This window comes from Gigantopelta aegis, chromosome 6, assembly GCF_016097555.1.
Source record: "Gigantopelta aegis isolate Gae_Host chromosome 6, Gae_host_genome, whole genome shotgun sequence".
In the NCBI taxonomy this organism is placed as follows: domain Eukaryota; kingdom Metazoa; phylum Mollusca; class Gastropoda; order Neomphalida; family Peltospiridae; genus Gigantopelta; species Gigantopelta aegis.
Window position 1 is genome coordinate 91,053,789 of NC_054704.1, and position 17,166 is coordinate 91,070,954.

General features: G+C 34.9%; 1 protein-coding gene across 1 annotated transcript; it reads right to left on the reverse strand.

Annotated features, from left to right (window-relative positions):
- Positions 1–2,723: 2,723 nt before the first annotated feature.
- Positions 2,724–8,410, reverse strand: LOC121373987 (ankyrin-3-like). Its single transcript, XM_041500843.1, has one exon. The coding sequence runs from the start codon at positions 7,541–7,543 to the stop codon at positions 5,690–5,692; it is 1,854 nt and encodes a 617-aa protein (XP_041356777.1). The 5' UTR covers positions 7,544–8,410; the 3' UTR covers positions 2,724–5,689.
- Positions 8,411–17,166: the final 8,756 nt, after the last annotated feature.

Sequence of the window (17,166 nt, forward strand, 5' to 3'; positions counted from 1 at the left end):
GTACAAATTGTATTATGCGATCCTCTACACTATTTTCATTCCTAATATATGATATTGACGATACCGAAACACGCGAGGGCAATAATCTCTTTATCATATAATCTCAAGCTTAATACAATATGTTTTTGTAAACTGTACACGCAACTTTAATTCCAGTCAGCCATTACTCGATATTCAAATGTGTCTTGTGAATAGACATGACGTCAAGTTGCTATTAAAATGTTGTTATTTGATGACTATGAATGCATACGTCAATTATGGAGTGTCATCGTAGTACGTTTGCTTAAATATCAATAAACTTCGATTAATTTACATCTAATTTGCAAAGTTATCAAATTCTCAAAGCATGTGACGTGAAAAATATTATATACTTTGATTACACTGGATATGCTAGATATTATATGATAAATTAAATTATTACACTTCAACATTCGACTATAAGAGACCACATGCTGTTCTTAAATGTGTATTTTTCATCTAGATGCAATTCGAATTCAAACTATAACATCACATGTCGGTCACCGTTAATGGATTTTGCAATAACATGATGATTTTTTTTTAAATAATAATGAACGAAATTATTGGGATGTAATGTTTTGTGTACATGAACCACAATGTATACTATTTACAATTCACAACAAAAGTTAATAAATATAAATTATTTGACCATCATACAACTCTGAGATAGCTCCTATAGCTTATATTTTACTTTTGCAAATGTGAACATTTACGGCACCAACGCAGTGACCGTCTAACACTGCTGGGTTGAATTTAGACAATAAGTACATTTAATGTCAAAACCAAAATCACTGAATTCCACATCTTTGTTTGTAGACAGTACACACATTAAGCTGCTATTCAGTATCATGCAAATAACATTTGATAACGTATTGTATTCAGTATCGTAAATATTAATAATGTTTTCCAGTAGGAATAAAATCACAATATCAGTATTTATTACCCCAGCGAGATTTATAACCTCCTCTCACCATGTAAGGTTTTGTGACTCTGAGACCACTTGTTAAAATTAAGTAACTACTGAACAGTCTCCGAAGTGGTCAGACTAAGTCCATAGCTAAAGCTGATGGGGAAATGACAGGTGTGTGGCACGAATAGCCACAAGAGACAAGCACATGTCGCGGTTAGTGAGATAAGAACTACGATGTGGAGGTGTACAGCGTAAGACGTTGAACGATAGAAGTTAGAGGTCAAAGGAGGAGCTGGACGTCAAAGGAGAGAAAAGAAGGGGGTTCTTGGGATAAAAAAACAACCCAAAAAACAAAAACAAAAACGTAATTCCTGTTAACATACCCTCACCCTGTTGTAGCTTTTTATTGAATTTTTCTGTTTCTAACTCTCTTTTTATAGATTGCACTTTATAAATTAAAAGAAGACATTGTTTTTAAACTGTTAGTGGTTTCAGTAGAAGATTGCAGATAGTATGCAATAAAAATAAAATTAAAATGTCTTCATTGTTCAGATACAGTGTAACTTTTATTATGAGTATCAAATAAACAAACGAACACTGGTATATCAAAAGTCGTGGTATGTGCTACCATGTCTGTGGGATGGTGCATATAAAAGGTCCATTGCTGTTAATTGAAAACTGTAACGGGTTTCGGTCAAAATTACAAAAAGTTTGACATGCAATAGCCGACGATTAATAAATCAACGTGCTTATAGTGGTGTCGTTAAATAAAACAAACTTTGACTATATTCGCAGATTTTAGTAGATTGTATTCTTGGTAGTCATTTAATTAATTCCGAAAAGTTAAAATGTCTGGTAGCCCGACGGGCTTACGATATCAACAATAATGGATGCCCGGTTAGTAATTCGTGTATCCCCGGGCGTCCCCACACGTGATTTATCGAAGCCTGACATTGGTCTGTTCGCAAACATTCCTCATTTCTCCATAACGTTTTGTTACGCACTCCATGGTAGTCCACGCGCAAGATAACAAATCAGCCGAGGTAATAAATGAAATAACAAATTATTCTATTCTATTATTATCAATGCTTTGTCAGTCGGGACATAAACTTGATGATAACTGTCAACTTGTTTACGATCCTCTATATAGTTATACATGGCATTTCATTAAAATCAAATCGTAAACCTATGTTTAGTATTAATAAAGCATATTGTACAAACGCATTCATTGCATTTTGTATCACAAATTTCAAAACGTATTCATAACATCAATACATAACAATATATGAACAAAATCAATAAGCTGCATGCATTAATTCAATGTGTGTATATATATATATATATATATATATATATATATATATATATATATATATATATATATACATACATATTCAAACATCAATACATACTAGCCAGTTCCAAGTGTGCCCACTGTTGCATGTAAGTAAGCGGGATCGACCGCATATCTTGTAGGTCCTATACATGGTCACTTAAAGAGCATTCTTTGTTTTTAAGAATGACGCGATAGACGAAGGCGTATCGTAACAAGCCTGCAAGGTGCGGACAATTCGATGCCACATGTTCGAGTCTCAGCAACGGCATGAGACAATGTGTGAGGCCAGAAAGGATTTAATTATCCCCTGCGTCAGTGCGTTAATATATATGTATATAATAGTCAACCTTGAAAAACATGAAATATAAATATTCATACATTAATACAACACAATATTTTTTTCAAAGTGCAAGTATTATAAAGAGACACAATAAAACAATAAACGTTTCAACAACAAATAATGAGTGAATTTTTTGTTCAATTGTAACATTAAGCAATTCCAATATACCAATGTACTGATAAACGTTATATATAGCGACTATTCAAACGACATACAAATACTCTTTATAAAGCAGGTGGCCTTTATATAGAGGTCAAATATATAATTGACAGCACATACAATATTCATCTGTAATCACTAAGTGTAATATTTATCCTCCAAGGTAGTCAACAGATCAGGGAGTTTACCATTCTCGATTTATAATATATTCATATATAACGACACATATGACGTATTGTATTTAGCCTGTTTGTGACTTAAGTACAAACTATACGTCATATGTTCCTCACGTTTGCAAAGTCAGCAGTTCTATTAAAAAAACACAAGTTGATGTATCGCTTAGTTCGCATTTAGGATTCTTCAAATATGTACGTGTGTGTGTGTGTGTATGTGTGTGTGTGTGTGTGTGTGTGTGTGTGCGTGTGTGTGTGTGTTAACTTTCTATATTCTAAAACGCGACGCTCTAAACACCAGATCCTGTCTCAGTGGAATAGGTCCCTTGCATTATCTGGTTTAGATACACATTTCATATCAATTATACCTACCATGCAAACACCGACTTGTAATTACATTATACACGCTTGAAGTATAAACACCAACAGAAGTACACGTTTATATACAACTTGTAACCTACATCATACACGCTTGAAGTATAAACACCAACAGAAGTACACGTTTATATACAACTTGTAAATTGCATTATACACGCTTGAAGTATAAACACCAACAGAAGTACACGTTTATATACAACTTGTAACCTACATTATACACGCTTGAAGTATAAACACCAACAGAAGTACACGTTTATATACAACTTGCAAATTACATTATACACGCTTGAAGTATAAACACCAACAGAAGTACACGTTTATATACAACTTGTAACCTACATTATACACGCTTGAAGCTTGTACATTGTAATATGTGTAATATGCGCAATTTGGCTTAATGGTCCCCTGCTTATCAAACGTTAAATTCTAGTCTGGAGTTTTTAAACACTGATTCTGATATTAGGAGAGACGCAAAACACCTGGCTGGTATTTAAGTAACTCACATAAACATTAGTAACTGATGCTACTGCATTCACAAAACCTGGACTTAAGTCTTAATCTATGGACAAATGACCACTGGCGTAGCCATGATTTTATATTGGGGTGGGGCACACCATACTGGGGGGAGGGCAACCCACACTATGTATGTATGTATGTATGTATGTATGTATGATTTTATATAAACAAAATATATTAAAAGGTTTGATTGTGGGGCATGGCCCCCGTGCTCCATCCCCCATCCCCATCGGTGGCATAATTGGGCTATTTATCGTTCCAGACAGTGCACCACGAATGGTATATCAAAGGTCGTGGTATGTGCTATTGTGTCTTTGGAATGTAGCATACAAATGTAGCGGGTTTCCTCTCTAAGCCTATATGTCGAAATTACCAAATGTTTGACATCCAACAGCCGATGATTAATAAATCAATGTGCTCTAGTGGTGTTGTTAAACAAAAGAAACTTTAACATTAACTAAACATATGCAACTTTTTTTGTCTCCGTTTCGTTAACTGTTACAGTCACAATATAGAAGCTTCCTAACAGCCGCCGATTCAATAAAGTACTGGGAGGTTGCTAAACTAACATTCCTTTCAATGACTGGGCTTAGCTACAGTCAATCTTTAGCTACAAAAAGAAGCGCGACTATTTTAATATACATGTATATTGATACAATTAAGTCGGTAAATATACTGTTACAATGGGTCTACAATGTTCAGATATTGGTAATATAATTTGAAGACACAAACTAACATCAATACCATATCTCTGCACAGTGCAGAGTCGAATCGGCATTTGACAAAATAGTGGCTGACTCCTTAAACCTCTATCTATTGCCTTGTCTATAGGAAGATAGCCACTACCGTGGAGATCCTTTATTGGACAACAAATCCTTCCTGCACTACTGAAAGAGGAATGCCACTCCCAAACTAGTTTACTAAACCAAAACTAGCATAAGGCAGAACTCTTTGGACTAAGTATAGCTGTAATGACACGTACTCATGAATCACTGTCAAATCTTAGGTGTTGGCGAAAGGTGAGCATATCCTGCCCCACCAGTGACACCCGTCATGAGTATTGCCACCACAGCTGTCAAGTCCGTCACTTCATTTAAAACACTGAAAGAAAACAGATGTGCAAGCGTTCCACCAAAGATTAAAAAAGTATGCACAAGTTCAGTAAAATTACTGTCATTTTGGTCAGAGATCCACATTCTAGTAACAAAACACCAAGCTACAACATTCAAACCAACAACCGTATTGCGAATATGTATCATGTTGGTGTCGGAAACATCTACACTATTAACTACTGTAAGAAAGATTTCCAGTGGGAAGTATGTTTGTATTATTCAATCATTTTTTTATGCCATCAGATATCCATATTATTGCTGAAAGGAGCTTGCTATCTCACACGTCGAATTTTAGTGGGAAATTATATTTTCAGAAGAGTTACAAATTGGGGGTACTCGCTATAGATAGATTAAGGACCATATACAGTATAACTCCACTATTGCTGAATACTGAAATGGTAGCGAGCGGCAGAGAGCACTCGTCCTCCAGAACACACCACGGGTGTCCATCACTAACAAGTAAAGGATCATCTAGCATTTTGGGAATTTAAAAAAATTTGATTAATAGTCCCCATCTAATTAAAATGTTATAACGTTTTTATGCCCATAAGATGACAAAGGAGGCTCTTAGTGAATCAGTCTACGTCAAACTGTGCTTCTAATGGTACCAAATATGGTAGTGATATATTTAATACACCCTAATTTAACCACACTAATAGAGTTCCCAAATAACAATTATATTATATAATATATCCTAATGTTTAAAATAGCATAACCTTTTATGCATAAAGCACTTCATTTCGTGAATTACTTGTCATTAGACAGCACGTGTTGGATTTGCAGCAGTGTTGTTTTCTTTTTCAAGTCGGAAACATCACTGAATACATTGGCTGCAAGTTGTTCTGCAGTGAGATCACTGATGTTGCACACTGACTGGTCGGTGCCTCTTTGAAGAAGAAGCTTCACGACCTTCACCTTCACATACTTAGCAGCCAGGTGCAGAGCTGTCTCGCCATCATTGTTCTGCATGTTCACGTCTGCTCCACTACTCAACAACGTCGCAACAACAGCTGTCTTTCCAAACTGTGCTGCACAGTGTATTGGCCCATCTCCGTTTTCATTGGCCAAATTGACATCAGCTCCTTTCTCTACAAGTTTCTTCACTGTAACTACATGACCTTTAGCACAACTTAGGTGTAACGGAGAACAGCCATCTTGAGTTTGGATATCCACATCCATTGTAGAACCATAGTTCAACATGAGTTCAATTGTTTTCCACTGACCACCTCTAGCAGCACAGTGCAGTGGAAGATGATCATGGTCGTTGGGTTCTGAAAGTGATGCACCGTATTTGAGAAGCAGAGCTACCTTCTGACAACATCCTTTGTATGCAGCACAGTGAAGAGGGGAATCCCCATCGTTATTCCGTTGGTCAATACCAGGTGCATCCTCAATGGTTTTAATGTGCTCAAGGAGAACATTAATTGGTTCTAGCTTGGGACGCTTTCTCAGTATGGTGGTTTTCCTTTTAAAGCGTGCATTGACTTTAGTGAAGAATTTCTGCCTGTATCGTTTAGCGTTTTTAACTGAAGGCGTGTCTGTAGAAAACAAAAGAGCTGTGGCAGAATCATAATTTCCCTTCCCCTTACAAATGTGTAGGGCTGTATCGCTATCAGTGTTGCCATTGTAAAAGTCTGCACCCTTTGACAAAAGAAGTTTTACCAACTTGCCATGGTTTCGGTTTGTTGCAATATGCAGAGGAGCATCTCCAAAATCGTTTGGCAGGTTAGGATCTGCATCGTGTTTCAAAAGAAGAACAGCTCTGTCGTAGTAGTCATAATGACAAGCTGCAATGTGCAATGGGCCATTTCCTGAATCATCTAGGGCATTTGGATTGAAACCCCATGTTAACAGAGTTTTCAGAATATTCCATCTTTTTAACGGGATATGGAAGTTTTGTTTGACTTTTGTTAAAAATGACCCTTCAACGGAAAGAAGAACATCAAGTGCCATATAGTTTCCTTCTGAAAGTACTGCCTCAAAAAATGTCAGACCCTCTTTGTTTCGTATGAAAGGATCAGCGCCAGCCTTGAGTAGTGTTTTCATTGGATGTATTTCAATACCAGCAAAGGATCTTTGTAATGTATCATGAAGAGGTGTGCAAAGAGCTTTATTCCTGATATTGATATCTGCTGAGTTTCGAATCAGAGCCTTGAGTCCTTTTGTGTTGTATTTCCCAACTGCTGCGTGAACAGCCGTGTTTCCTTTGTAATCTACAGTGTTGACGCTGGCATGATGTTCAACGAGAACATCAACATTTGTACTGAAAGGTGATACACTAGCGGCTAAGTGGATTGCCGCCTCGCCATACATATTCTGGTAATTAACAGAAATTCCTGTCAGTATTAGCTTTCTGACTGTTGGTGCTCGAGCAGTTATGCATGCATAATGCAACACAGAACATCCCTCATAGTCTAGTGTTCTAGTATCTACACTGTTCTGTAACATAATATCAGTCAGTGTTTTTTCTATGTCAAATTCATTGCAATCACATGTAGACAATTGTCTAAAGACATACTTTCTTGAATGGTAATAAAGACAATGAAAAATTGTCAATCCATTTTTGTTTTGAATATTAACGTTTGTCATATTTTTTAGCATTCTTTTTCACAACGTCTTCTATCATAGATGTGTGGGGTTTGTAATACTGTGAATTCATTCTTCTTAACAACAAATGCAAAGGGGTATCACCGTCTTTGTTTTGTATATTAACTTCGACTCCCTTTTTGAGAAATTCAGAAACATATTTCACATCACAATGTGATGCACACAAATGCAGAACTGTGTTTCCTTCTGTATTGACATGATTGATTTGTGATCCTTTATTTAACAATGCGTCCATGATATGGAGGGTGTGATCATTATCTCTGTCACTTATTCGTCTGTACATAGATCCATGCTGAAATAAACACATCAAAGGTGTATTACCATCAGCATTTACAGAATTAACGCATGCTCCCTTTTCTATTAACTGAAGAGCTGGAGTGGCAGTAGAAAGTTTCACTGCCAGATGTAGTGGCGTATCTTGGTGTTTACCTGCTGTATCTATATAGTGACTACTTGTATATCGCAACAGAGCATTAAAACAGTCACTATTAACTTCTGAATACGAAGATTGGCGCAATACAATATGGAGAGGAGTGTCACCATCTTGATTCTGTATATGAGGTACTGCCCCAGCTTCAAGCAGATGGGAAATAGCAATGCTGTCACATACACCGAACGTTCTGGTGCAAGATGCAGCTATATGAAGAGGTGTTTCACCAGTTCCATCAGCTGCATTTACATCCACTTTGGTTTTAAGCAACAGTTTTGTTTTTGTTTCATTCGCAGCTGCATAATGTAGTGCCGTCTTACCATAGCGATCTCTTCGCTGCAGACAAATCCCATGCTCTATAAGCATCTGAACATTTTCTACTGCACCATATTTGCAGGCAATGTGAAGGGCTGTCATATTTTCCCAGTCAGTTGCATCCGCGTTTGGCGTCAGCTTAAGTATTTCTTTAAGAGCTGCAGGGTGTCCATGTCCTGCAGTTAACAGAAATGTCTCTTTCGTTTACTACTGCTCCTTTTCTTAACAACGTGCACATTGTGTCTTTTAGTGAAAACTTAGTCATATATCTGAACAGGTGCAACTGTCCATACGTACTACATATTCTAAATTTTTGCGAAAACTGAAGACACAAATGATTTATTGCCCAATTTAAAAGCTGTCTGGTTTTCTTATTGGGTCTGCGATCTATTCTGGATAGCATTAGTTCTACCATTTCAGGATCACATTTCATAAATGCATGGTTAAGAATCCAGTACTGAAGCTCATATGATAAGTCTTTTAGATGTTTCTGTTGAAGTAGCAGTTTAAGTAATTTGGAATCACCTTCACCAGCTGCTGCTACTTTGACAGAGGTTTCATCTGGTACACAGTAGAAACGCAACAATGTTTTCACTATTTCCGTGGAACCTGTGTAGCATGCAACATTGAAAAGTTCCATCATTCTCTCCTTGTATGACTTAAAATGTTTACAGTCAGTAATAAGTTTATTCACTAAGAATTCATGGTGTTCTAGAAGGATCAAAGAAATTAATGATTCATATTTAACTAAATACACCTTTGAAATGGAATTCATGTGTTTGAATAGTAAATGTTTATACTTAGCAAAGGCACCAGTGACCTTCATATCTCTGGCACTTGGATAATGGTCTCTAAGTTCTGGACCACGTTGTCTGTCAATGGAATAACATATAATCTTGTTTTTAATTTCAGGAGTCCAGTGTTTGTGCATCAAAAACTTCACAAACGATCTATCAGAAAGACTCGGATGTTTTAATATGACAACATGATTCCCTGAAAACAATTCAAGTGTAATCCTTTCAGCAAGGTCACCATAATGTGTTTGATCAACCATTATCCTTTTCTGCCAAAATATATTAGGACATCCAGGTGTAACGAATGAATCGGTTAACATTTTGCAAGTGCTTACTTTTATTGCCAGAGAGAGATACTGCTCAGCAAAGGTTTGTACCAAGGAATCAAAAATGGACTGGTGGATAAATTCATATTTCTCAGGTGGGTCATCAATAACTAGGTAAACACCAACAAAACTGTTTGCTGTAGCTTTGATATCCCCAATAGTGAATCGAGGCATTTTTGAACAATACTCTTTAAAAATGTCGATCTCATTTTTGAACTCTTCATTCGATGGATCAATATATGAAACTGGTAATTTCCCTTGTTTGAACATTACTAACAGTAGAACAAAATACCCTAGGGGGTGCATTATTCTGAAACTGTCAAATATATTTCTCAGATATTCTAAAGGATTTAGGAAGAACGAAACCCCTTGCATTTGTGCAAATCTGTCTTCAACAAAATATTTGCAGCACTGCGGGAAACCTAAGTTGGCGGTAGTTTTAGATGCTTCTTCGATATCTTCTATGGACATTTCAATATTGTTCTCTTCAACATATCGTGTAAGAATCATTTTCTTTTCACTTACTGAAAGTTTGCATGGACCATCTGTTAGCGATACGCATTTGAATTTACTTACAAATTTAGCAGACGCGTCTGCTAGTATGTACGATCGGGCTATTATTACCAATTGTACATGTCCAGAGTAAATTAGCGGCAGCATCATATCTAACTTACGTTCCCAGGATTCTTGCTGAATAACAGACAAATTGGATGCACCAAATATATCATCTATAAGCACCACGTATTTATGTTTTGCTTTTGTAATGTCTTTTGGTACAGGTATATAATCCCACTGTTGAGGTTCTGTGATCACCAAGGGAACTCTGGATGTTCTTCTGGCAACTTCTCTTAGCAAGTAGATTCCGATAGTCGTTTTACCACCACCAGGCGGACCTTCGATCAACACCATTTCCATCTCTGTAAGGTATCTATAGGCATATGTTGCAGCTGTCGTTTCCACAAACACCTTTGGGTCCAGTCGTTTTATGTACTCCTGCGTTGAATCTGTGTTAAAAGGCAACACGTGTTAATGTCAGTAAAAATAAATACTCCAGTTTAATAATAATAATGTTAATTTGATTTGTTTAAACAACAAGATATTTGGCTTAATGTTGTCTATTTCAGCTATGATATTGTGTCTCCTAGTATATGATTTTTAAAAGTGGAATTTGAAATGTGTTATAGCTGTATTCTCAAATATATTTTAACTGTTTAAGTATTTAAAACAGATAATCCAATTTACATTTGTTTCCCTGATATACTATTGGTGGATTTATTATAGCTGTTATCTGAATCAATCTGCAACCCCCAACGAAATAAAATGAATACTAGTCAATATGAAATATTGAAAATATGTCTGTGTGAGCGGTGTGTGTGTGTGTGTGTGTGTGTGTGTGTGTGTGTGTGTGTGTCTGTATGTCTGTTGTGTGTGTTATGTGTGTGTTTTGTCTGGGGGACTGAGTGTGTCTTGTGTGTGTGTGTGGGGGGGGGGGTTGTGTGTGTGCGTGTGTGTGTGTGTGTGTGTGTGTGTGTGTGTGTGTTATCGGTGTGTTGTCTGTGTTGTGTGTGTACATTGGTTGTTGTGTGTGCTGTGTGTGCGTTGTGTGTGTTATCTGTTTGTGTTGTGTGTTTATGTTGTGTGTTGTGTGGGCGTGTTGTGTGTGGTGTGTGCACGCGCGCTTTGAGTATTAATGTTACTTACATTTAATATTGTCCAAAGGGGTTTGCCATTCATTTTCTGAAGAACAAAGACACAGAGTTGTAGGCATTTTCATTTTGACAAACATTTTAATTCTGTGAAATTTAACTGACCTATTAAATTCATCGCTGTAACCTTGAAGAACATGAGTTAACATATTTTAAACTGGCTTTAAATGCATTTCAGTTGTAATGATATAGATGTTGAAGCAGATGGGGACGGCAACAAAACAAAAAACTAGAAAATAGTTGGGAAATAAATTTTAATGAAAAAATTGCAAAATACAATCCTTATTGAATTCCTGGCGTGGAAAATGTATAACAATTTTTTGATGAATAACGGTAGTTTAAAACACTTGCTCTTTCAAAATTACTCATATGTTTACACATTTACCAAATCTACCATCTGAATGTATATACTTAGCCAAAAACGTTAAGCAAATAGGTACATATGTTTAAATAAAAGACAACTCGTAACTTATAAAATGAAATCAGAGACTGGATTAAAATAGAGGTATCATTTGTCAGTTTAAGTAACAGGAGATTTTAAATAAAAATTAAAAGTGTAACTGTCAAGTCGTTAAATGGTGCTTGGGGGTCCATGCACGAAAATGTGAACATTGTCAATAACCTGTCTGAGCACATTGGGCATTGCATGCTGACAGCGATATCACGTCGGATCATGCTTCTAATGAGACGGTGCATCAATGGAATAGTGATAGAGATTCATTCACGAGTTACAGCATGTTTAAGGTTCTGGACTTTGCAAATATGGGCGTGGTTCTCTCGCACCCTACAACCCAGCAAATCCAATCCCATACTTGCACAATAGGAAAACAGTTAGGCGATCTTGCACGCCAGTTTAGTACCTCAGTCTTTTTCCTCTCAAGGAGTCCAGTTGTTAGTCTGTTTTGTCCTGTTAAAACTGCTGCATGAACGAAATGACAACTGGTGTGATAATTTCGTCACTGTAATACTGAGCATTCAGGTTCCCAAAAATGATGAAAATGTTTTTTACGATGTCATAAATTCCTACACACACCATGACGCTACCACCACCATATCGGTCTCTTGCAGTGCATGAGGCTGTCGATGTCCAATGCGCTCAGACACGTTACTAACAATGAACCCCCAAGCAACATTCAATGACTTGACAATTTCGCATTTCATTTTGTACTGAAACTCTCCTGTTACTTATATTCATAAATGATGCATCAATTAAATCCAGTGTCTGAATTCTCTTTGAAAGTCACAAGTTTTATGTTATTTAAGCACATTAACCAAATTGTTAAACTTTTTGGCTGAGTATATAACTAAGTTAAATCGAATTACTTTTGCTTTTATATGGAATGATGGTCCTGACAGAATTAAAAGACCAGTTATCATTAACAATTATAAAGATGGTGGACTAAGAATGACTGAAGTATCTACTTTTATTAAAGCTCTAAAGGTGTCCTTGCTAAGACGGTATTTTCTAAGCGACTGTAAATGGAAATGGTTTCTTAACAAATATATTGGAAAAATTAATTTATCCAAATTGGCACTAATGTTTTAGAGAACGTTAAAGAGAAGATTAAAAACCCATTATGGATAGACGTATTGGAAGCTTGGAAAGAATTAAATGAATGAATGAATGAATGAATGTTTAACGACACCCCAGCACGAAATAAAATTAGACTATGGTAAATGCAAACAGTAAGTGATGATCAACAACAATATAAAAATTCAACAGTTAAATTAGAACACAGTGTAAAGAACTGTGCAAAAATACAAATATCACAGATAGATAATATTAAATTTACAATAAAAGTCAGTATCACGTAGAAACTGTAAAATAAGTTCTGGATGGAACCGAAACGATTCCATAACATTTCGTGGTCCAAATATATCTTTTCGAGTTTCTTTAAAATGCTTACACTTCACCAAAATGTGGCGCACCGTCAGAGTACACTGACAGTGCTCACACTGAAGTGGAGGATCTCTCTTTAAGATAAATGAATGGGTCAAGTATGTATGACCGAAACGAGCACGACACAATACTATTTCATCCTTCCTGCACTGTATATAGGAGAACTGCCACTCTCCCACGACTGGCTTGATAGAATGAAGCTTGTTCGCAATCGCATCGTCCCAATCATGAAGCCAAGTCGAAAAGATAAATTCGTTGATATTATGTTTAAAATCAGCATAAGGCACACCAACCCTGGCATGAGGTAAATCCAAAGCAGTGGAAAGAATTAAGACAAAATATAAAAACTGAGACATCAGCAAATACTCAAATAACCGTTATGGTATGATACTTATTTTAAAGACAAAACACTATTAAATGTTATTAAACAATGGTATAAGAAGGGCATTATACATATCGAGACATTCTCTCAGAAACGTGGCACAGTATTCCTTTTATAGACTTAAAGTACAAATATAATATAGATGAAACGCGTTTAAACTATGAAACATTAATACACAATATACCTGAAAACTGGAAAGACTTATTAATAAATTACCAGAAACAAATATAAAATAAAGCGTCTTACTTTCATGCGAGTAATAACTAAAACAAATAAAGGTTGTGGCTTATTTAATAATATTCTTTCTACACAGTCGCTGGTCCACAATTTCGGAAAATAACTCTAGTATTGAAAAATATATATGTTACACCCAGACTGTGTACCAAACAAGTATTACTAATAGATTTTCAGTATAAAATTCTTCATAGAATAATTTGTATAAACTTGGATTACGCGATGATGTATTGTGTACGTTTTGTACAGTCGATGAAGAAACTATAACATAATATGTTCAACATATACTCGACTATCGAATAATCTTCCTTTGTTTAAGCAACTGTTAGCCTTGCTGAAAGATTATTACATTACTGAGAAACTTGTTTCAAAATTATAAAAACAATTGTGCCTTTTTGTTAGAACATTAGCATCAGTTATATATTTTTAGATTTCGTTTCAGTCTTAAAAAGAACCATTCAGTTTTATTTACCTGGTTTCTATTCGTGTTAATCAAAGTCCGTTAGACTACCGAGTATTTCTCTTTTGTAACTCTCTAATATATTAATTATATAATAGCTCAACAATGTACTACTATATTATTATTTGGCTGAGGTTTATTTGTTCTTTGTTTTGAGGGGTTTTGGGGGTTTTTGTTGTTTTTGTTTGTTTTGGGTTTTTTGGGGGTTGTATACTAATATATATATGTAGAATTATTATTGTGTGTAAACTATTTTTATATGTACTTGTATATATGTTTGTATGCCAATACACAAATAAAAATAAAGAATTATAAAACTAAAAATTCAAACTCATTACTATATGGATATTTGCCATTCCGTAAAAATTGTAGGCCCATAGGTAAAATATTGTTAAAATAGCAACAGATTCAAAATTGAAAGTACGAAAATGCGACGCCAAAGGCGAAGCAAAATTTTATCTACATTAAAATTTGTTTACAGCACGTTGGTATTAACGGCGAATGGGAAGAAATCAAGTTGCAAAAAAACCTGAAAATCGATTTCCTCATGATAGAAAAACGGTTCGAGGGCCAGCTATGAGCAAGACGATCGACACACTGACCACCTTTTCAGGTAATCAAAACTAGATAAAAGCTCACTTATCTTTTGGCGTCGTATGTTTTACTTAAATTTTTTAACCTGTTGCTATTTTAATAATATTTGAAATGTGGGCTTACAATTTGCATTAAATGTGGCAAATATCCAAATAGTAATGAGTGTGGAATGTAAAACATTGCAGTTCCCATACTTGTTTAGACTATTCCATATTCAGTAGGGCCTACACTTTTCACTGAATGTGACAAATATTCATATGGTAATGGGTGTGAAATCTGACAGTTACAGTGCTTATACTTTCAAAATAACTATATTCAGTAAAGTTATCTGTTTGTTTTGTTTGGAGTTTTTGTTGGGGGTTTTAATACTACCACTTTTTTTTTTCTTTTTTTTTTAAAGAAATTTTCAAATGAAGTTTACCATCACACTCGATGGAAACTAGAATGGGGCAGTACACATTTTAACCTTCTCGGTATTAACTTTTCCATTAACCTAGAAGAAATTATTGATTTAAATTATAATCCCAAGATTATCGAAATACAAAAATTAATGAAGCTATGGTCTATCAGAAAACTTACTGTTTTAGGAAGAATTACAGTCCTGAAAACGTTAATAGTTCCTAAACTAACATACCTACTGAAAACATTACCAAATCCAAGCGAACGTTTGCTAAAATATATAAATATATTATTTTTCCAATTTATTTGGAATAGCGGCCGTGAACAACTTAAAAGAAACTTAATAACGCAAGACTATAAAAAATGGTGGCATCAAAATGATAAACATAAATAATTTTATGACCGCTTTGAAAAGTTTGTGGATCCGACGGATATTTTTAAATAACCCAAAATGGACCATTTTGTTCGAAGCTTCTACAGATATATCAACACGTGATTTAATTATATATGGTTAGTTGGTTAAGGATACAAGTAAACGTAGATGATATTCTCCAGATCAATATTTGGTTCAACAGTAAAATATGTATAGATAAAAAGCCATTTATGCTAAAACGATATATCTCAAAAGGTATTATCTTTATTAACGATTTGTTGAAAGAACAAGGAGACTTTCTAACATATGAACAGTTCATAGAGAAATATGACATAATTACCAATTTTCTGGAATATGCTTCATTGGTCAGTGCTATAAAATCATTCATTTACAACTTAGATAATTTAAATGATGACGTTTTTATAGCATTATAAAATCCTGTTCTTCCATATAACTTAAAGGTTTTGTTCAAAGATCAGAAAGGTTGCAAACATATATATGATTTACTGAACACTCAAACCACCATTCCAAAATCACAAATAAAATATTCTAAAGAAGGATATATCTATGATATATATGATTGGGAAAACTATTACATTCTACCCTTTAGATCTGTCAAAAGCACAACATTATCTTGGTTTCAGTATAAAATCATACACCGAATTCTTACAACTAACACATTTCTAAATATGATTAATTATATTGATTCCAATGCCTGTAGTTTTTGCAACAAATCACCTGAAACCAAACAACACCTTCTATTTGAATGTAGTTTAGTACATTCTCTGTGGGAAGCAATAGAAGAATGGATAAGAAATGAAACTGGAATTAATATTACTCTAAGCAGAGACACAGTTATGTTAGGCATGATCAACAACGAAAAAGGTGATTTTGTAAATTGGCTGACTATCAACATAAAATATTATATTTACAGTATGAAAATACAAAAAAGAAATTTACATGTCAATGCCGCGAAAAATATTCTACAAAATAATTTTGAAATAGACAAATATATTTATTACAAAAATTGCAACTATGAAGCATTTTATAAGCAATGGACACCCTATAAAACACTCTTTGAAAGAATGTTTTAATTAAACATAATGCTTTGAAAGTTCACTTGGAAATAGAGTACTAATAAAAATGTCATTCTCTAATACTCTCTCAATATCCCCACAACTACTGCTGTTGCACCTCTCTCTCTCTCTCTCTCTCTCTCTCTCTCTCTCTCTCTCTCTCTCTCTCTCTCTCTCTCTCTCTCTCTCTCTCTCTCTCCCCCTTTCCGTCTTATAAATATCATAGAAAGCATTAACATATTTAAATAGCATATTTTATTTAGATACTATTGTTTAAATGTGTACTTTGTAAGGCAGTGACCACGGCTCCCCAATCTGTTCACTGTCTATGTTCTGGGGACAATAAATCTTTAAAAAAAAAAATTTTTTTTTTAAAAAACCCACACATTTGATAATAAACATTCTAATACATATAGAGAGAGAGATGGCAAGCCAGTACATCTGCATATAATAAACTACACCATGTCTAAACCTTACATTTTTAACTACTTGATATTATACTTTAGTATTGATATTTTTCTTCTTCTTACCTGTTGCTGTAGATTTGAATCGGGTATCTGTAGCAGCTTTCTTTTTACTTTTAGAAAGTTGATTTTCAATATATTCTAGTAAATCTGTATAAAATAAT

What these genes read in the sequence shown, in the direction of transcription:
- LOC121373987 (XM_041500843.1), bottom strand. Translation starts at nt 7,543, where the DNA reads ATGCTAAAAAATATGACAAACGTTAATATTCAAAACAAAAATGGATTG.